Source organism: Mchenga conophoros, linkage group LG23 (genome assembly GCF_057382185.1).
Source record: "Mchenga conophoros isolate Kocher_MC1m ecotype Shallow Benthic linkage group LG23, M_conophoros_male_GT1.1, whole genome shotgun sequence".
Classification (NCBI taxonomy): Eukaryota; Metazoa; Chordata; class Actinopteri; order Cichliformes; family Cichlidae; genus Mchenga; species Mchenga conophoros.
In genome coordinates, this window is record NC_140547.1 from 14,034,019 (window position 1) to 14,056,676 (window position 22,658).

At 40.5% G+C, this 22,658-nt stretch overlaps 1 protein-coding gene across 1 annotated transcript; it reads right to left on the reverse strand.

The window, feature by feature from the left end:
- Positions 1-66: 66 nt before the first annotated feature.
- Positions 67-22,604, reverse strand: espnla (espin like a). Its single transcript, XM_085265219.1, has 11 exons — positions 21,975-22,604; positions 20,099-20,289; positions 16,064-16,250; positions 15,799-15,981; positions 15,565-15,696; positions 5,403-5,564; positions 5,171-5,312; positions 4,845-5,017; positions 4,571-4,735; positions 2,428-3,380; positions 67-1,087 (listed from the first exon to the last, which is right to left on the reverse strand). Exons 1-11 carry the CDS (start codon positions 22,266-22,268, stop codon positions 556-558), a joined length of 3,114 nt encoding a protein of 1,037 aa, XP_085121345.1. The 5' UTR covers positions 22,269-22,604; the 3' UTR covers positions 67-555.
- Positions 22,605-22,658: the final 54 nt, after the last annotated feature.

Below are 22,658 nucleotides of genomic sequence, written 5' to 3' on the forward strand. Positions count from 1 at the left end.
TTATGAGTCTCAGAAACAAGAAAAAAACATTTAAAAAGTAAGATTTTTAATGAAGGATAAGATCAGTGAAATGAATATGAAAACAATGAAAATCAATTGAGCTCTATGTTAAGATTTATTTGTAAGAATGTCAGAATTGGTTTCTCTCAGACCATGGATCACTCTGAGGCTTTGTTGCAAATATTTACCACAAAATGCTCTCTTAACAAAGAACTGAACAAAAACACTTTTAGCACTCTTTTTTAACAGGGCTGGGTATCGTCTGAAACTTGATGATATTGACAATTATTTGACTGAGTTTCAATACTATTACCACAGTACCTAAATATTCTACTCTTAAAAGCATATATATTTTTTATAAACAGTAAAAAAAAATAACAAAATTATAATTCAGACAAAGAAATTTACGATGAAACATTAAGTAAACAAGACTTCCGACAATTAGGTTTAAGATATCTGTGCCAACTTTACTTCATAACTGATGATGGAAATGTTTAGTTCATTAATTAGTTTGATAGCCAGCCCCGATGTTATCTAAAAATATGACACAAGTGACTACTCGAAATCAAAAATCTCTGCCTCCTTCTCTTTCCAAAAAGCAAAACTACGGTCAATATATTTACAAATTTCTTCATTACTAAAACTGGAAATGTCAGTTCCAGTGTAGAGTGTCCCCTCATCTGGCGTAGGCGTCTGCACAATGACTTTAGGGACCTGTCTAACCTCTGGGAGGCTGTGTTTTACTGTTTCTGTAGAGCATTCAGGCTGACTCAAGGTATTCCCAAAGAACTTTATTTTAATGTCCTCGAAGCCGTCCTTCCACTCACGGTTCCCAGCCTCAATGTCCTGAATGACGGCCTTATGAAAGTCCCTGACCATCTCCCAGGGGAAGCTCCCCACATGGTCGAATACCTCGAAGCACAGAAGATGCCTCATTTTCCGTTCATCGACTGGCAGGTCCAGCTCCAAGATGTGAAAGTAGCCCAGCATGAAGAGATCTAGGGTCAGGTTGTCATACTCTACAGGAACACCATCCAGACGGGGTAAGAACTGCTCTGGCGAGTAGAGGGCTTTCTGCCTTTGGAGCCTGTTGATAACACTGCAGGTTACACAACAATGTATTTGACTATCTGTCATTCACCAAGCATGAACAAGGAGATACCATATGTCCATAGTTTACCAAGCCCAAAATTATGTAATTATGTAGCATTAATATAAATGTATTTTCTGAGTACTGGTACAAAACTTATAGACACTTATTGACATAATTTGCTTAGTGATTAATAAGGTATTCTAATTCTGATTTACTGTCCTATAAATGTCCTATAAATAAAAAAAAAAGCAGAATCCAAGCCTGATATTTGGTATTTATGTTGAAAAATATTTTTTATTTGGTTTCAGGCTTAAATTTAGTTTAAGTCGAGACAGGGGAAGGGATGGGAACCAAAGCCCCAGACCACCCTCTCCCCAGCTACCTTCTCCAGCTTATCCAGGCAATCAGTGAGACATTTCCAGGTCAGGGAGAATCACTCCAAAATTGTGTCAAAGGGCATCCCTAGCAAAGTCCAACACCTAACGGAAATGAGTCAGACTTATCGCCAGCAATGGGGCCATAAATCTGAAGAACCCTGAAAAAGGAAGAACCTCCAAGGGATATGTTTGACTGCCTTCTCCAAGCTCAGCTGGGAAAACCCCAATGTATCAGACTCCTTTCCCATCAGAGAGTTGACAATCCATGTCCCAAGAGCTAGTTTCAACAGGCACATTGCACCCAACCCCTATGGTATCTCTTGCAGCTGGTGAGCCCACAAGAAGGCTGGCCCATTTTGCCTCTTTGGCCCCTTAGGCTAATGCCTGGCCATTTGGTGTTCTCTCTCTCGAGCTTCGTTGCCAGGCCTGCCCAAGACAGAATTACCCCCCCCCCCCCCCCCCCACACACACACACACCCATTATACTTTGCTATATAACGTATAATAGGGTTATAATGAACCCCTCTGTAATTCTAGTTGCTAAATTAGCTTGGTTGCTTGAGCGTTAACCACACTTCTCGTGTATCATTTATACAGTATAAAGCTTCTTACAGCTGATCCCTTATTTACAAGGGGTCACCACAGATAATTTACAGATAATTTGAGTTGGCAAATCTTGACGATGCAACCCGCAACCCTAAAGGTATTTGTGTTTCCTCCTGATCTCAAACCAGTGACCTTTCGCATGTTGGGTAAATATATAAACATCTACTATGGAGGAACAGCATATATGCATTAAAAGAAAACAGATATTGTTCTTAACTCCATGATTCTGATGTGAGGTGAAAATTACAATATGATCTGACACACAAACATCCACGCAAATCTCTGATTAAGTTACTTAAAGATGTGAACAGTTTCAGTTTTCAATAGGAAGGGAAAGTCACCCCATCCTACCTTCTTATCTGCCTTGAAGGGACACTGGAAATCATATTTCTCCAGTTTCCCAGCATCTTGTTGACAGCACCTCTTTGCTTGAAGAAGTGTCCCAGGGAACTATTCATCATCTCTGACTGAGCACTCTCGATGCTACTCCTATGACCAGATCTGTCACCCATGTCTGGGTTTCCTCCACTTATCTTCCTCTCTGCTGCATCCTTGCTCTTCATTGCCACAGTGTAAGCAGATTTCTTCCAGTGGCCTAAAAACAGAACAACTATCCTCTCCTTTCTAAGACTAATGGTCTCTTGAACATCAGGAACATTTGTATCATAGTCAATACCAGAGTCACTGTTTTGATCTATTTCTGCAGCTGGATTCAGCCCTTTAACCTGCTTTCCTGACTCTGGGGCCTCAAACTGTGTGGAAGAGGTTAACATGTGAGCTTCTGAAGGTTCAGCTAACAACGACAAGTTCTGCGTTTCAAAATTTGACTTCAGAGTCCTCACAGACACTCCAAACTGATGGATTTCATCCTCGATCATCTCCCTGCGTCCCCTAGTGGAGTTCTTTCTGTCTGACGTCTGAGAAAACACTGTGATAAGCTCTGTATTGGGCATCTTGCAGTAGGGCTGGTCCGTCAGGTTGGTCATGAGTAGAGACATGCTCTTTACGATCCCCGAGATACGGCCGCACCACACAGGTAAGGGAACTTGATTTGTGAAGTTCCCAAACTGCGTGTTGACGGTGATGTTCACTATGGGGGCCGGCAGGATGTGCCTGAGCTCCTCAGCTAGACGAGCCAACTCCAACTCGTAGCCTTCACAGTTCCTCTGCAGGGAGACGTTGGCAATCTGCTGCTCCAGATAGATGAGATCACCCTCAGTCAGCAGCTCACCAGAGGGCCCCAGGATGGCATTGTGGGCTTGGGAGTACCTCCAGCTGACTTTGGCAAATCTGTTCCCGTTTTCCTGTAAAAGAAGAGGCAAACACCAGATAAACACGCAGGATGTAATTTTTACATTTTTTAAACATTTCAGAGGGTTTTGGCATGCAAGAAAAAGAGTAATGATACATTAAAACTGCAACACAGACCTCATCCAAACCTCAGAAATATGACTTGACTCACAATGTGCTATGTGTTCAGTGATTTGTTATGAGCAATTAAAAGTAAATGGGGACTGAATTTCCAAGTGTTTTTCAGATTTTCAGTAATGCAGATTTAGAGAAGCAACACAAAGAACGAGCTGCAATTTTTGCTTTTCTCATTATGTTTAGACTGTAACCATTTGTTTAGGGGAGGTTTTGTTTAAATTAGGCTTTACCTCAAATAGCAGACCTTACTACGGTTGATTATTATAGATTATTGTGGTGGTCATTTCTTGACTAAAAGCCGTTTTGTCTTTAATGCGAGAAAATAAAGCTTTCTCCACCCAGAAGTGGAGATAGCTTCTTTTGCTCAGCCAGCAGGCGGAAATTCAAAGTTGTCTGTCGATGAAGTTATTCATTTTATGTGCTCCATCTTTTCCAAGAAACACTCCAAATATTTTCCCAAATATTTGTTCATTTTTAAATGACTATTCCAAGAAACCAGAAAGGCCTTTGCCTTTGGGATTTAAATGTAAAAGAAATGGGGAAAGTGTGTGCACGAGTACCTACAAGTGTAACCCAACGGTTGGGTTACTTCCTGTTACAGAAGCTGAAATATTAAACACAACTTATACCAACCTATAACACAAAGGATTTTATAAAGAATCTAATACGTAAAGATCCACACAACATAATGACTGTTTTGCATGCAGTTGCATTCTGTATAATCTAAAAGGGCTTAGAAGTACCATTAGAAGCAAAAACTGACACTTTTTAAATACAGGACATACACTAAAGTGTTATCGACTAACTGTTTGATAAATTTTAAAAGGTTGGATTGGGGCTACAGTCTTTTGTTTCTACTTAAAAGCCAACAATTAAATGGCAATCAGGCTCATTTCCCTTTTCTCTGGAACTGCTAGTCTAAAAAGTCACATCAATCTTGGTTTACTCCCGAAATTCTCTGATTTAGTCCTACATGAAAAGCACCTTGAAGATCCGATTTGTACACAATGACTTCTTGATTGAAAGTACTAAATTGTGCCCTAATTCATCTCTCAGACAACATTACCTTTCTCCTCTGATCCTCCTCATCCAGCAGCCTGGCCTGCAGCTGTCTCACCATGACTTGCCTCTTCCATTCTGCTATGGGACAGCCTCTCTCATCATGGGTGGGCACCAGATAATCAATGTCTGACAGGTTGGCCTCCTCAGTAGGTAGGACCACCATCTTATTCTTCAGAGATACATGAAGCGGCAGAGTTCTAGCTATCAGCTTTTTATCCAAAGAAAGGAAGTGAATCTGATGACAGGATATTTAAAATAAGGAAGCCTAGAATACTTACCGCTTGTCCAGTGAAAACTCCCGATATTCCTGACTGTTTCAAAGATTTAATGGACTTCATGTCGCCAAGAAGTTTTCTTTCAGCCAGGAGGTTTGCATCAGGCAACATTGTCTTATCAGTACAGACAGTTCTCTCACTCCCAGCGGCCTTGGGTTGGTTGAAACATCTAATAACTGCAGTACAAGTCATGAGCAGTCATTTTCCCAGTCATTTTAAAGCAGATTAATATTTGAAATGACTCACTGTTACCATGAAATTGTGCAATAAATTTTTGCCTTGCTTTGCAATAAGAGCAATTAAATAAGCTCCACAGATGTTTCTCTCACCAGATGTCGCGATTTCAACCTGCTCTATTCTACTGACGGCAGTCCTCTGAGGCTGGGCAGGTGTAGATGAACCAGAAGGTAAAGAAGGTGCAAGCAGGGACTGAGGGCATCTTGCTTGTGGAGACTCCTCATTCTCAGGCTGCTATTGTAAACAAATAAAAGGACTCACTGGCGTGCTCTAAGAAACCACAAAAAAAACCAGAAAGCATCATAAAAACTAAACTGCGATTACCTTTAAACTGTCCATGTGTGAGTTACTGCTGTGACTGTCTGTGCATGTGTCACTCAGGCTCCCGTAGTAGTCTTCCCTGCTGTGCGGCAACACCAGGGCTGGCTTTACTTTCACCTCCTCTGCTGGAGTGGGAACCTCAATGGGCTTATCTACACTGTAGGCCTGCAAACATTTAAAATATTTAGAATAAGACTTTACTGCACTTTACTGCACTATAATTATAATCACCTTGGAAAACGTGGAAACAGAGTGTGACAAAAAGAGGTAATAAGGATTAAAAAAAGGAAAAAAACGTGGAATAATAAAGAAGCATCTCCTATATTCAGTTTGAATAAATGATTTTTTAAAATTTATTCATAATTCAAAAAAGCAAAACAAACAAACAAACAAACAGAAATAAGACAACAAACACCAAAGACAATCGAAAATTAACCGGCAATCTACAAACTTCAATATACGGGTTACTAAAAAAACAAAACACAAGTTCCTTCAACAAGGAAGCAGAATGATGCACAAACTTTACAAATACTTGTTTGTCCTTATACTTGCACTTACAGAACTGCAGCTTCCTTTAGCTGCTTTTGTACAATTATTTCATACTTGGAAGATATGTCACAACCACAAAATGATTCTCATTTGCAAGATGTTTTATTTACATCTGATCCATCCATCCATCCATCCGCTTATCCTTTTCAGGGTCGCGGGGGTCGCTGGAGCCTATCCCAGCTGTCATAGGGCGAGAGGCGGGGTACACCCTGGACAGGTCACCAGTCTGTGGCAGGGCCAACACACAGGGACCGACAACCATTCACAGTCACATTCACTCGCACATTCACACCTAGTAGCAATTTGGATTATCCAATTAACCTATCCCCACAAGCTGCATGTCTTTGGACGGTGGGAGGAAGCCGGAGTACCCGGAGGGAACCCACGCAAACACGGGGGAGAACATGCAAACTCCACACAGACACTTGCTGTGCAGCAACAGTGCTAACCACCATGCCAACGTGCTGCTCCACTATTTACATCTGATCTTTCTTCAAATTCTCTGAATGCTCCTTTTCTGTGGCTGTTTCTAAGTCCAGGTCCTCTTCACTTCTTTTGCCTATGGTGTGCCACAAGGCTCCTGTTTGGGGACTTTATTGTTTCTGCTGCTCCCTCTTCAGCACATTTTGATTACTGTTAAAGAAATTTCTTATCACTGCTGCACATATGGAATCCAGTTTTGTATCTCATTTAAGCCCCAGTCACACATCTTACATACGTGCTTTGACTCTATTAAAAACTGTAATGCAAATTCTAGTTCCCCTTGCCACTTTTGCTAATCAGGATCAGGAAGCTTGGTGTGACTGCTGTTTCAGCTTTTACCTTGCTTACCAAGTTGAGGTCTATTGTGTTATGCTCTGAATTGGGGATTGTTATTCATGCCTTCATTTCATTGCAATTGGATTGTTAGGATTTGAAATGACCCATCGTTACCGTTACCTCCTGCAGTTCTGCAGTTTTAGCTGTTCACATGTCACACCATGGTTAATTCTGCAGCACTGGTTCTCCACTGACTTTAGGATTTATTTTAAGATTCTGGTTATCAGATAACCGTTACATCCATACATCGCCAGCAGGTCCCTAGGATCAGGTGATTACGGCCTGCCAGCTAATAATTAAAGGAGACAGAGCTTTTGCAACAGTGACCCCTAGACTCTGAACCTCTTTCTGTCTGAGCCTGAGATCTGTGGACTCAGCTGTTTCTTTTAAAAAGTTTTAAAACTTGCTTTTGGGTAACTTTTTTGCATTTTGTTGTGAAGCCTTTGTGATTTTTAGCTTGACAGTGCTATCAATGGAATTATACATTACTTACAGGTCTAATGAACCCTGAATATTACAACTTGCTGGCCTTAATATGCTCCAAATTTCTTTTCAGCTGAAGCACACTTTTTCATGATTTTAAAATCCCTAAATGTTTAATGCATGTTTTGACTCAGGAAAGCCTCCATTCCTTTGTGTGTGCAATGGTTTCCAGAGCTGTCGTCGTTTCAAACGGCTCACAGTTTCTGAATAATGAAAAAAAAGTAAAGCAAAAAGCACACTGTGCTGCTTTTGGTTGTAATTTCCCATCAAAAGGAAACAAGTGAAGCAATATTGTTCAGCTTTACTGTCGATAAGAAGAGGGGGAAGGAGCGGGAAACTTCCAAAAGAGCTGCAGCTGTGTTTTCGGCACTTCCCTCCTGCTGTATTTGATTTACTTATTTATGGCTCATAAATGCTGCTGGTTATAAGCAATGACTAAAGCTAAACACCGTGACGATAATTTTCTCCCATGAGCCATGCAAACGCCCTTAGATATTGAGTGAAAATGCTTTAAGAATTGTGAAAGACAGGAAAACATAGATGCTCTCTAGCTAAGCAATAAAGTATCAGCTCTGAAAATGACCCAAAAGTTCTGACCCTGATCACAGAGGAAGCACCAGTCAATCAGCGTCTCCAGCTAACCGATGTAGCTATTCGGCTGGATGCAGCTGTACGCTGGCCATTGTATTGAGCCTGTAATTATGAATCATGCTTACATGTGTGAGCATGAAACTGAGTTGAATAAAAAAGGAGAGGAGGACTATATGCTGGTTATTGATGCTATCATGTGAAAATACAACTATTGGACACACATGCTGACTTCTTTACAGCAAACAATTGTTTATGTACATTTTATTTACCTCTTCAGCTATGTTACTCTCAGGTTTAAACTAAAAAAGGTTGACTTTTGCAGCCATTTGACATCTGCCACTGCCCAGACTCCATGAATGACAACAGCAGCCTTTGATTGAAATTATTTTCCTACTTTTTAAAAAACTGAGATACATAAGGAGTTTGATAAGTATTAATTTGAAATGACTGATGTTAATGTTAATAAAATAAGGCACGTGCTCAGTCAGAGTTCTATTTTAAACACTCACATTTTTGTCTTAGAAAATGATGAGGATCAAAGAAGTGCTTACTGCGTTATATCTTTCCTGTCATCTAAATCAGGTGACATCATGCCTGCTGTAAGATGATCCATTTTCAGAGACTTCTCTCTTCACCTCACCTGAACTGCTGCAGGTTTCCCACCATCACACTGAACTGCAGTTTGGTGGCCGTTGCATGACGTCACAAGTGCTTTTCATGCAACGAGCCTGGTTTGTCTAGTTACGTGTGACCTCATTATGGAGTAAGATTTCGTTTGAGCGAACACCACAGAAACAGATGAAAAGAGATCTCCATCAAGGAGGTTATGTGATTGGTTCAGATTGCCTGACTTAAAAAGTTACACACAGAACTTTTGCATGAGAAGTTTAATAGAAATGGAGCTTTGCCCAACTTAGAAGTAATTCACTTTTGGAGTTGATCTCGATCCAGGAATTTTTGCAAGGATTTTTTTAATATTGCGAAATGAGGCAAAATTGTACTTTCCGCATCATATCTTCACAAACACGTACCAACATACACATTTTAGTGTGGATTGTCCTTCTACACTTGACCCTGTGTGTACACTGAGCCATCTTAATTTCACCTCACATTTGCTGTGCTCGTTTTGCTTTATTGAATTTGTTGACCTATGTTACATGGAGATGGCTCTCTGTGCCTGCTTGGGGTCTTTGTTTCTATTCTGGCTTCCTCCCACAGTCCGGAGACAGGCGTGTTCAGTCAGGTTGCTGATTCTAAACTGGCCGTAGGTAGGTATGAATGTAATGTATGGCTGCTTTTCCCCAAGTGACAGCTGGGATAGGATTCAGTGCCACACGAGCCCCCTGAACTGGAAAAACTGTTAAAAAAGGACATTATTTTATTTTGTTTTAGGTTCTTTTTTTTGTAATTTTTCAACTTTTAAGATAGATAAAAGTATATCTTAAACTGAAAGAGGAAAAGCTGGGGGAAATGGCCTTGATGTTCACAACAAAATGACACCAACTGGATCCAGGGACTCGATTCATCCATGATGTGGAGGGAAGCTATGCAGTCTCAGACTGCTTTTGTTATTACTTCTGTGTGATAGTTGTGTGTAAAGTACGACTGTAGTCTTTAATCTTAATTTACAGGAGTACATCAAACCAACCACAGAGAGGACATAATTTCTTCTCTTTGTTAGTATAGTCAAATCTTACATTTACAACAGTTTCCATTCATCATTTGTAGATAGGGGAAAAGATGATTTTCAGGTGTGTTTTTTCTTTCAGTTTGTTCTTAAATCATACACTATTTGGACAAAAGTACTGGGGACCTATGCTACATCACCTCCATTACCCCTGCAGGAACTCTTTGTACACTGTTTTTATGCTGACATTAATGCCAGAGGAGGTTTGGAAGTCTGGAGCTCTGCAGTTATTGAGTCAGAAGAGCACTGGCAACTTTTACTCTCTATGTGCCTCAGCACAATTACAGCACCATGCTTGAATTCAGTGAGCTCTTTACAAAGATCCAAATGTTTGTACAGGCAGATTGGATGGCTGCGTGCTTGATTTTATACACCTGTGGCAATGCGACTGAATTCAAAGATTAAGAGGTGTGGCTCAATACTTTTGTCCATAATACAAACTACTTAACAGGTAAATATGTCAAGTTTAGGCACAAACAGGAAATCCCAGATTACAGCAGGTTTTGGGAGCCTTTAAAGTATTAAAAATGTAGATTCAGGCAGTGTAACCAGTCACACGAGATGATTTCAATATGGGAGCAGGTTCTGTGCCAGAAAGTGTCAAAAGTGTCAGTTGTTTTAGGTTAAATATGGTTGTTGTTGTTGTTGTTGTTGTTGTTGTTGTTTTTTGTTGTTTTTTACAGGCTATCAAGGATATAAGTCTGCTAGGTTTTTAATTAGAATAAAAAAGGAAGTTTCTGATTATGATGAACAAATGAGCACATGAAACATTTCACAGCCTGAAGACTCGCACCAAACCAAAGAAGAAAACAAGCACATGCACGGCTGAATAGGTGGCAGCATTTCACACCGCTCCAGGCAGGCTGTCGGACGTATGGAAGCATTTAGGTCGCCTTTAATGAACCTGCATTGTCCTAATGCACTCCATACAGAATACATATCAAATTCACCTCTCAGAGGACATTATTAGTAGCCAAAACTTCAAAGCCAGGCCTAATATGCTGCTGCACGCTGTTGTGCGTTACGTCCATGAGGTGGTCCGTGCCATTTCCTCTCACGCGGCACTTTGATGTCGTGCAACACGAAATATGCTGTGACACAGCTCGGGCGGAGGAATAATCTTCCCAGAAGTTGTGCAATCCATAAATAGATAAACAACAAGCGGGCTGGGAAATGGGAAGGGGGAGCCCGATTCCTTTGTGACCTTTTTCGTAACAGTTCAGTGTCCTAAAAACTACGATGAACCCTGCATGTGTGTGTTTAATTAGATGCAGTGGCCAGAGAGCATTTGGTTTTCATCACTCCCCCATCACTACTGCCACGCATATTCAGATAGCCTAACCCTGCTTTTGGCCTGGATCTGCTCTCCTTTTTGTCGAAGACCACAAAGGCTCTGATCGCTACAGATTAGGAGCCAGGGAGTTAAGAAACAGCTACTCAATGCTGTCTCATTGTCAGACATGCAGCTCCAGTAATCTGCGGTCCCTGTGGGTCGAACCACGGGAGAGTTTAATTATTTCAGAAACACAGTTTGTGTTTAAGAAACATGTCTTGTAATTCTGCACTCTGGAATCAATCATTCAAACAACCTGCTTCCACGTGAAATATTCACAGTGATAAATTGCAACAGGGAATGTATACAGCGGCTGCACATTATACACAGACCGCTATAGTGTAAATACATGTCCACTCACATGGCAATATACTCTCAGGTTTCCTCCATGGAGGTAAATGCTTGCGAGACTACCAACTGACAGATATACTGTTTTTGGGAACATCTACAGCATTTTCTTTTTTTTTTGCATCTGCTGCAGCTACAAAAGTAATAACTGAAAGTATTTGTCTACTTAGTGCTGAAATATTGTAACTACTATTGGACATGTCTGGAAACTGCAAGCTTAAAGAAAACACATCCAATTTGCAAAAATCAACAATGACAAAATAAAGTAAGGTCATGAGCCTGGAGCGTTACTCATGCCTAACCGTAACAGGCTATAACTGATCAGAAAATAGGCAAAATGCTGCCAAAACATCTGCCAGTTCGGGCCTCTCAAACGGAACATACAAAACTTTCCATTCATTTCACAAAATTAATTACTCAGCCTGTCCGCTCACTTTCCTTCAGCTCAAAGAAAAATAAGGCGCGAGTATAAAAACAAGGAAGAGAGCTTATAATATGGTGAGGGACAATGCTCATTAATTAACGAGCACTTGGGTCCATCGTGTAAATGTGCCCAAATTTAACTACAGAGGCTTTTCAACTGTAGTTCCTGGCACAGAGCAACAAAGACAGAAGCACATAACATTAAAGATCACCACTCATACAGTTTACACGCACAAACAAAATCACATGAGCACAATAAAAAAAACGATTGCACTTTGACAAACAGACCAAACTAAAACTCACCGACCTTGACCTCGAGCAGTTCTCTCGGCGCACACTTCGTGGTATGACTCACACCGACTTGTGCAGCCAGGTATTGGGGCGTGCTATCTTAAGATCACCGTCCACTTGTTTGACACCATCATCAGCGTCTCTTAACAGTGGCCAAGGGCCGCCAGGTAATAAACAATAAACTCTGATCGGAGAATGCTGTTAATAATTGAGGGACCGGATAGGATGGCCGGTAATGTCACTAATGCATTGACAAACCAGCGGTCATGCTGTTACACGCAGGGAGGTATCAGCGGAAGACTTGTCAAAGCACCTGGAGCAGAGACATGCGCGTGGGTAATCAGGTGATTTTGTTTTTCCACCTGGGACGATTGAATAGAAGAGCTCATTCATCAATCAAAAATGCTCCCACCCGAACCCCTCAGACTCAGCCGACTTTCCTCTGTACAACAGCTTCATTATATTTCAAAGTATCACACGTGAACACAGATATGACTCCATTAGAAAATTATTTTGACTCAGAAGGAATAGAAGGTGAACATGGTATCAAAATGTAGGGAAAGAATTCGACCTTTCATGTGCTGTAACTTGGTCATCACAATACGACACCATATATAGAAGTTTACATCACAGACATAAAACTGATGCAGTTTATAGAACTTCTAATTGGAATTGGTTTTGCCTTTTTTCTACTTAATGTTGCGTTTTTCTTTCTCTCACTTTAAATTGGGTTCAAAGATACTACTTAGTTAAAACATAGACCTTCACATCAGTAACCAATCACACTGAAAGAAGTTGGGAGTGACGGACCAATCATATCGATCTCATAGTCAAAAAAGGGATATAACAAAACAACAATATTTTACACTCTGGCACTATGATGCCGTCCTTCTCTAAGGGGTATCAGGCCCTCCAAACTTTGAGAACCACTGCTCTGAAGGCGCCCGTGGACCCAAAACTAGCCAGCAAAATGTCCCATACAGCACCTTTTATAGCGTATATGAAAGCGCACATAAAACTGAAAAATAAATTCAGGGTTCAAAATTTTTTTGCAGTCTAAAACCAGATATATAATAGCAAAAGAAAGTCATGATACACTGGATATAATGAGTGATACACTTTATACTGACAAAAGGTATTGGGCCACACCTCTTTAGCCCATTGATGTATAAAATGAAGCACCTGGTAATGTACTCTGGCTTTACAAATAAGAACCATAGCAGTTCAGCCATGAAGTGTCAGACCATGTGAGTCACAGAGCGAGGTTTGAGATTTAGTAACTGCAGTGCTCCAAACTATCTCTGACCATTAACATCAGAACAAAAACTGTGCACCAGGAGCTTCGTTGCATGTACTTCCATGACTGAGCTGCTCCGGTAGGTTAAATGTGTTCAGCACTTTGTCCATATAGTCCATATTTTATAGAGCTGTAAAATATCTCTGCACTAGTTTCCTAATAAATATCAAATTTTGCACCCAAACATTATGAGTCGGACAGACTCACAGCTCTGTTGTGCAAGAGGATAAAGTGATGTGATGAGCCCAACAAAATTCATTAAATTCTCTTTAAAGTTATTAGATTACATGTGTTTTATTTCTCAAAAGAAATGTAAAACTTTAGACGTGTGTCTTAAAAACCAAAGTGATGACTGATGAATGCTCTTTCCAAGGTTTCTAAAAATAACAAAAATCTCAAACACCAGTATCTTTGGCCTGATCGCTCTGTGTGTGTGCACGCGCGTGTGCGTGTGAAGTAAACCTCACACCGCACACTGTTTATTTGATTGCAGCTGTTGCTGAGATGCGAGATGAGGGAAGAGTAGATGACAGCGCTGAACGAGTCTGACCTCGCTGTGAGTGATCCAAACATGGCAGCGAGTCCAGATCTGCAGCGGTCACTGTCCCGCTACATTCAGGTCACTTCTCGGAAATGAGATTATCCAACTGACACTTAAGAACCGATGAAACCCGCGATCTACGTTACAAACGTAAAACACCTCCAGAAATGTAATTAAGGCACGTCTACCTGCACACCTTATCTCTGCCACAGCTGGATTTAAATCATTACATATTCTATCCTGTAAATGTTATAAAGATTTAAATCGAGTGACTGTTTGGTCGGTTGTCTGTCAGATGACCTTTTACTTCACACTGAGTCTCTGTTAGTGTATCCAATTCATAAAGTGCCAAGAAACACGATATACCATTCAGTCTGCTACCATCATTACACAGCATCCAGAGGTGACAATCATAGCACTTCCAAGCCTCTTGGAAAAAAACATGACTGACAGTCAAATGTGTGTTTGATGCCAATGACATCCTGCTCTCCAGCTCCACAAAGGGATAGAGTTGCCGGCTCCAGGCATCAGAATGGTGAAAACGCTGAAACTTAAGCTTGTGGATCCCATAACGGGCTCAGCATTTTCACCCGCGGGCCCTCCACCTGAGCCGCTGGAGAGAAGTAACTGATAGGCCCTTAGTTGGCGGTGGCTCGGGCTGTGTCGGACGCCACAGCAGCCCTGCGCTAATTAGCTTCCCTTTGTTCATGGGAGGATTATTTCTTAAGAGGAGCTCGGCAGTCACGCCTCACTACTTCCCTATCATCATCCTCTTCATGTATGAGTGCTGCTCTTCTCCGCTGACTTATTCATGGATCCTATTGGCCTGTCTTCCTCCCCTCACCCAAACCAGTCATAGCAGATGGCCACCCTGCTCTGAGCCTGGTTCTGCTGGAAATTTCTTCTTGTAAAAAGGGAGTTTTTTCCCTTCTCACTGTCACCAAAGCACTTGCTCCTAGGGGGTCATATAATTGTTTAGTTTTCTCTTTTTTTCTTTCTGTTATTATATATTTATATTATATACATACCGTACAATATAAAGAACCTTGGGGCAAGTGTTGTTGTGATTTGGCACTGTATAAATAAAACTGAATTAAAATGAATTGTGAATTACAGAATGCAAATTAAAAGCTATGAAATTTCAGCCTACTCATGTGACGTTATGAGTCAGTAACTCAAATTGTTCTTGTCTTCATGAAATATGCCAAAGTTATTTGAAAAAAATCACCTGATTCTGTGCATGTCAGGAGGAATGACTTACATCAAAGTATTCTGAGTTGATTAACCCTAATGCAGGTAAGTGCTTCCTGCAGTGACGTCTGACTTGAACAGGCAACACCAGCAAAAACAAGGTGTCAGCTCTAAAATATTGATCAATCGCATTGAGGAGTGCGCTGCATTCCACACGAACCAAAAGAGCTAGCCTGACAGACTCATCTGTGGAAAACAAAGAAAGAAGAATACCCCCCCCCCCCCCCCCCCGCCACAGTACTCACGCCATCATCTCCTGTAATGCCCTAAAGCCTTCATCCTCCACTTTCTCAGACCTCTTGAACTGAGAGCAATGTAATCAGGTTGAGTGGAAGAGAACAGCTCAGGAGAATGATAGGCTTGACCTGAATGAAATACATGTTACAAATTAAGAAAATGATTCACTGAGCTTCCAAGATCTTCCAGATGTTTGACCGTACTCGAGCTTTGATTTTCATGCCAAGGCAAACAGCTGTGCCGCGACACAAAGAGAGGAAACAAACAAGGGAAAACGTGCAAAATAAAATATACTGCAGGTGACAAACATCTTACGTTTCTCTCCATGGCACGGAGATATCTGGCACATTCAGCGTGTCCGTTGTACTCTGCCAAATCTGCTGCTGTGAACCCATCGATATCTTGATCTGAGGGGTTGGCTTGATGGGCCAGCAGGATCTTACAGCACTGAGAGATCAAACGAGACAAGTTTTATTAATACAATTGAGTTTATTCAGGCATAACACAAAACATAAGATATAAAAAATGTGGAAAAAAGTTAGCTCTGACCTCCAGCTCTCCATTCTCTGCAGCATCATGAAGTGGGGTCCCTCCCCAGTAATCTTTCATGACCTTTGAACCCATGTGTAGTAGCTTCTCCAAGATGCAATAGTGTCCCCTGCTGGCAGCAAAGTGCAGAGCAGTTGCTCCATCTATGTCCTGACAGGACAGGTTGATATCAGTGCAGGTCACCTGTTCAGAGTTAATTAAATACGGATCAAAGAAAGCATCAAATGTAAAAAACAGCTTCATAGATTTATGCTTCTTCACTTACCAGCCACAACGCCACAGTTTGGTGGCCCATGTGAGCAGCAGCATGCAGGCAGGTCATGCCATCATAGGCCCTCAGGTGCACATCAGCCCTGCAGTCCTTCACAAGGTACTCGACAACATGCAGGTGCCCTTCTTGGCAGGCCAGGTACAGCGGAGTAGCACCGGTAGCCGTCTGGTGGTTCACACACCTGTGCACAAACAGGTGATGGAGGTTAGCCATTAAAAAAATATATGAGCACAGGCAGATTTAAGAAGTTAAAAAGAGATATTCCACTACAGATCCAACACTTCAGGCCATGGAAATAACCAGTCTCTTTAAAAATATGCACCAAAGCCTTCTCTTGTTTGTTGGTATAGCAAATTTAACCACTGTCAGTGATTAAAACTAAGGACATATCCTTTTTATTTTTATTTTAACAGTTCATTTTTGTCTCTTTTATAAGTCTAGTTCCAATTTTTGTTCCGGTTAACAAATCATTTTGTTGTATCGTATTAGTTAGAGTTACCACAGTTACTCAGATCCATTAATAAAATACCTGAAAAAACCTACAGTGCTTTTTCCACTAAAATATCAGAGTTGTACCGTTTCAGCTTTTTTAACTGTGAGCATTTTCTCATTAAACATACAAGTTAAATAGAGTTTATCGATTATAATTTCATCTGTTTTTATTTTTATTTGGTTTAAATTGTTTCTTTCTTTTCAGTTCAGTTTCAATTAGTTCAAAGATACATATAGGTTTGCTTATTTCATTATAGTTGCTATTGTTAAAAATGTTTTGTTAGTAGTTAAGTTAGAAATTGTTATAATGTGTAAGGTTTTTGTAAAGAGAGAAAAATCTGGTATTCATGGCCAACATGGTCTGATGTGTTCTAACAGAGCAATATCTTAATGAAATATGAAAGCACAGATAATTGAAGTATGTTTTTAATTCTGGAAATGATTAAATAAATATTTAGTTGCTGAATGTGGGTAAAACATATTAAAAATAACACCAAAAATAATGAGCACACCATGCGTGTATCTATGGATACACATCACACTGGACATCGATGTGGAAATTATGCAAAAATCTAATATAAGCAATAATGTTAAATTATGTCACAGGGGAAATTTCTTCTTTAATTTAAATCTTTTTTGGTCCTCAAAGCAGCGTTTCCACTGGTGTGCACACGGCTCTTTAACAACTGCAGGCCGAATGTGATGGACAACATGTAGCCATGTATTATTCACAGGTCACTGATGGTTACTTGTGATGCTCTAAACTCTGCCATGCATCATGCAAATTACAGTCAGACTCTATTGTAACAAGAGTATAAGGCAGGAAGAGCCACACGCGCCATTATCTGTGCCGCTGTCTCGGGTTTAGGAGATGGAAAAGTTTAATTGGAGGAAGAAGTGAGGGCTGGTGCTTATGTTTACTTACTTGTTCCTTTTGATGAGCGCAACCCAATACCGTACATCCTTTAATCATCTCAGATGTCTGTAAATGTGACCTCATGCCATAATCGAAAAAGTTATGCTCATTAAGAATTGCAGATGACTGAACTAACTTTTGTATTAGAACCTGTTTCCCTGTGTTATCATGTGTAATTCTATTTTTGTCATTTAGAGTGGTAAAGACTTTTTTTTCTATACTTGACCTTTTGTCCTTTAGCATCTGTATGAACAGGGATAAAACTGTGCAGGTAAAGAGTGGCTGCTGACAATATCACGAGCTTGGTCAAAATCTCCTGAACTTCAAACAAACATCAAACTTGACCAGATGATGGCAGAAAAGTCACCAAAGCGTTTTGGACTGACCCTCCAGCACCTTTGAGGATAATTCTGTGGGGATGCAGACAACAAATGTCGGTGTCATGGTGGCAGTAGAGGAAAAGCCAGACCAACAGCAGTTGCAGTCATAATCTGGGGACTACGAATTTCTGCACCAACTTTATTACGCTGAAGAGAAATAACAGCGCAATAGTAGTAATAATAATAATACTTTTTATCCAGTAATTTGCTGTTACTTTGTTTTCTGGTGACACAGATATTTATTGATAAGATTTTTTTAAGGGTTTGGAAGTGAGTCAGTGTAAGATCAAGTGGGACATCACTCTTAAATAGGGGTTGTTTTTTGATTATCGATTTATCGATTTATATCGATTCTAGCTTGGATAACGTGATATCGATTCATTAAAATCCTGAATCGATTTTTTTATTATAAATTTATTTTGCCTGAAACGCCAGAATCTCAGGTTACAAGTCACAAAATTTCAACCACCACCAAACAGCTAAAACAGTAAATGAGAGCAGGTACACGGATTCTGCACAAAGACGTAAACACAAAGCGTGGACGCACTAACGCATAAGAATCAGTGAGATGTCGCTTTTCTCACCCGACAGCACGGACACGGTCGCGGCTGAAAGCTGACAGCTCGCTGATTCTGATGTTTCAGCAGGTATGCGCTTTGTGTTTACCTCCTTTTTGCACTGATTCTGAAGCTGCAGGTTTTATCCCTCTCCAAACAATATTGACTGAACCAGCAGCAAAATTTCCCAGATTCAAATTGAATCGATTTGAATCAAATTGAATCGAATCGATTCGGAACCTTGTGAATCAGAATCGAATCGATTCTAGAAATCAGTGACGATACCCAGCCCTACTCTACAAAGTAAGTTCTTAAAAGAACTAATCTGCCATCTAGGGCTGCAGTGAAACAGTAAAAAATATACCTAAAATCACCTTTGTCTTATCCCATTACCTTGGTCTCAACTGATAACATATCATGAGGTGAAAAAAAGATGCGATTTTAGGGAGGAGAATTTATCTATAGAAAAGAGAACAGCAGTTCTCAGAGAACTATACTTACAGCAGACTGCTAAATAATGTGATTGTGGATGTTGCGGACATGCATCTGAAAGTACAACATCGTGAAGAAGTTCATTGTAGATTCTTTACCCAGCATGCTCTTAAGGTGTCCTTCATGTGTTGTTTCATGCAGGTTAAATAAATGGGGATGGGCAGTGAAAAATATAACTTCACTGCTAAGGACAAAAAAGAAGAAACTTTACAAACTGAAATGAAATGTTTGACGGATTGAGATTAGTTGCTCATAATGTCTACAAATACTTTATCTTCCTAATGGAGGCATGATCCAAGCTAACGCCCGCCTTTTTTAGGCTCTGTACCCAAGTGCTGTTAGGACTCCTTATGGGTAGTTCTGTGCATAAAGAAAATCCTTCATGCATTGCTGTGTAGTTGCTGTGTAGTTAACAGTTGGTCAATGCTGGACAGTTTAAGCTCTAGTTGTAAAGGTAACCAACGCTGTCACATGTCAATCAGCGTTATCCTTCACTTCCACTGGAAGCTGCATCACTCAAAACTGAAAAACGTTTAACTTAGGACTCGCTCACTTTATGACTGTTGTTCCACGGTCTCTGGCCATCGTATAACCGCTAATCTCGTTTTATGTGGATGGTATGCTTATAGATCTGTGGTGATCGCTCAGTGGCAAAGAGAAGTAGTGTTTTCAATGCTTTAAAAGAGCAAAAGTTTCTAAATTTAATACCTGCCTGATAGAAGAATGAGTCTGAAACACCACTTTTTAAACTTGCACTTAATCAGTGCTTAAGAACTTCCAATAGCAGCGGCTCAGGTGCTATTATGCTTTGTTTGGGTCCGTCAGTTACTATAGTGCCATGGAAAATAAAGCAGATCAGAAGTATCATCAAAAATTATTCTAAAGTATAACATTTCTAACTTTTAAATTTTTAACATTTTAAGTTTCTTCCTAACAGCGCTACTTGAAGTTTCACAAACTTGCAACTCTTTGCACATACTTCCAAAAACAAAATACTTACTAAACTTACTAAAAACAAATGGAAAAATGGAAACGCAAAGTCAGTTAATATTAATCTAGTAAGAGGGTCCAATTCGGCCCACTGGATGGCTTTGAAAAGTGTGGATGCAGATGATTATCTTTGTACAAACATCCTCAGGCAGGCAAACAGAGCCTGTAATATTAGGAAGTGAAATTAGGGCTGTGAACTCACCCAGGTGCTTCCTGAATGAGCAGTTTCAGACAGGTGAGGTCCCCGTTGGCTGCGGCGTAGTGAGCAGGCACAGCTCCACAGTTTGTCTCCACCTTGGCCACACCGCCAACAGAAAGCAGCCACTTAATGACCTCCACACAACTGAACCGAGCCGCGAGGTGAAGGGCCGTGGCACCGGCAGCATCTCTATCCTGGAAACATTCGCAGAGATCTGATGTGGACAAAACTGAAAACCTGCTCCTCTACAGGCTCAGGGGAGGTAAATGATTTTTGATTATCATTTTAGCAACAGATTAAAAAAAATGAAGTAACATAAAACAAGTAAAGAGTAATTGTGTGTGCACAGGTTCTCAGTCATTCAGGTCATAGTAGCCTAAGTCCCTTACTTTCCGAGCTCCTTAGACTGAACCGTAAATGCTTTCTGTTTTTTATACGAAAAGCTGCAGGAGAGATTCTTATCTAAGAGATTTCCGATAATCAGTAAGTAAAATAGAAGCTTAAAAATCTGATCTTGCACATTCAGTTTTGAAAAACAATGTAAATAAACTTTACTCTGCTTCTACTCTGTTATACTTCCTGCAACCATCTGGGCATAATTACTGGACATGTGATACATTACCATAATGGATGTCAGCTAAGTCAAAACCATATGATGTAATCAGTCAGTAATACATCAGAATAGGTTTAAGCTTTTAGAGAATTTTTTAAACTACTTTAACTACTGTAATTAATTCCTTTCCCTATGCTGTTACTGTTATTACTTTTTTTCCTTTATTTTTCGACCCTCAAGGAACAAAATGATTTTAATAGCTAAAATAACCAAGTGGAGTCATTAAGAGTATGTTTTTAATGTGTGTTTATTATTCCTATTCTGCTTCTTTTGCATATAACAGATATTCTAAAGTCTTCTAATTCCATTAATTATAGTTTTCAGTTATTGCCTTCAGACTATCCTTGTATGTTACGTCTTCTAAAATACATTTAACCAAATTTTAGATGAATTGATGACCGTGTAATACTTTAAAAAACAACAACTAACAATTAAATCATCATAGTCAGTTCTTTTTCATCCTTTGTTACTTTCATGTTTCTGTTTTAAACAAAATCTGAAATTTGGAATAGTGGAATACTGAAAACATTTAGCTTACTGAAATACCTGAAAAACAGAACTCTCAAATCTTTAATGAATAAGATGATGACGTATTTCTCACATTTTGCAATCGCCTTTTACAGAATTTAACTAAAACTTTCACCACCAGGGGGCAGAGTTTGTTTTTCCAATGGCTGTTATTTATTTATTTTTATCAGTTTCTGCATCTTTGCTGCTATTCTTTTAACTTCTGACACTTCTTTTTAGCCTTATTCTTAATTTATCAGGAGGTTTCCTTTCCTTTCCTTTGCAGGAAGTGACTTAGTGACTTACCTACTAAAATAAAGGTTCGAATGACATACTTCCACTATCTTGTGGTAAAAATTGGTATTACACACTAGTACAGTCCGGCCCTTATTCCACTTCAGCTGATATCTCTTTAAATTGTGTTTTAATCATTTACAATGTAATAATTTGTTAATTTATCATAACTCTGTAATGCCAAGTGAGTTTTTGAGAACTCTACATCATCACTGTGATTTTCCCCCAAAAAACTTTTAATAAATGTAATTTATCAAAAGGTTCAATAAACACTGCAGTTTAAAAAAAAAGAATTTTCTAACAATTACTTCTTGGTTTAGCCTTTACAGGTGTAACTACCTGCGAAAGGAATACATTAATAAATGTACTCAAGCCAGTGGAAGTCAAGTTAATTCCTTAAGCTCTCAGGATGGGTTTCACTCTCTAACTTTTTGTGCCAAGATTCCTATGAGTGGATATATTTACCTCAATGTTGCAGCCTCCTTCTTGCACAAGCCACTGCAGCTCCCGGATGTTGCCAGTAGCTGCAGCATCATGTGCTGGTGTGGCCTTGTTCGAGGCCCGGGGATCAGCACCCAGCCCAAGCTCGCTCACCAGGAACTGCAGGCAGTCCAGGCGTCCACACCTGGCTGCGTGGTGCACCGGGCCAGCACCCTGAGCATCAGTGATGCCTGGAGAGAGGTGACCAGAAGAGGCGAGCTCCTTCAGGGCTGCGAGATCTCCCGCTCGAGCTGCCTGGATGGTCCGATGAAGCACCATGCCTCGCTGCTATCAGTGGGTTATGGCACAGGCTGAACAAGCTCCCTGGAGCTCTTTCCCTTCCAGTAAAACACCATCTCACACGCACAAAGTCCCACACAACAACAAAAAAACCCTCGTGTACTCGTTGGCTCCTCCTGAGCCGGGAAAGCGACACTCGAGCGGGAGCCAGCTGGCCAGCATAGCTGTTGGGGAGAGAGGAGGGGGTCAGAGCCGGTGAGAAAGAAAGGTAATGAAAGACGGGTGGAGGCGCAGCACTCGTGGCCTCCTGCTCTCTCTTTGAGTGGCAGTGACCATATGCTGGCACATGCACACACACACTTCACTGGAGATGGGGGAGCTGAGGCAGCACGGAAACTTAAGTAATGGGAGAAGTCCGAGCCAAGGCAT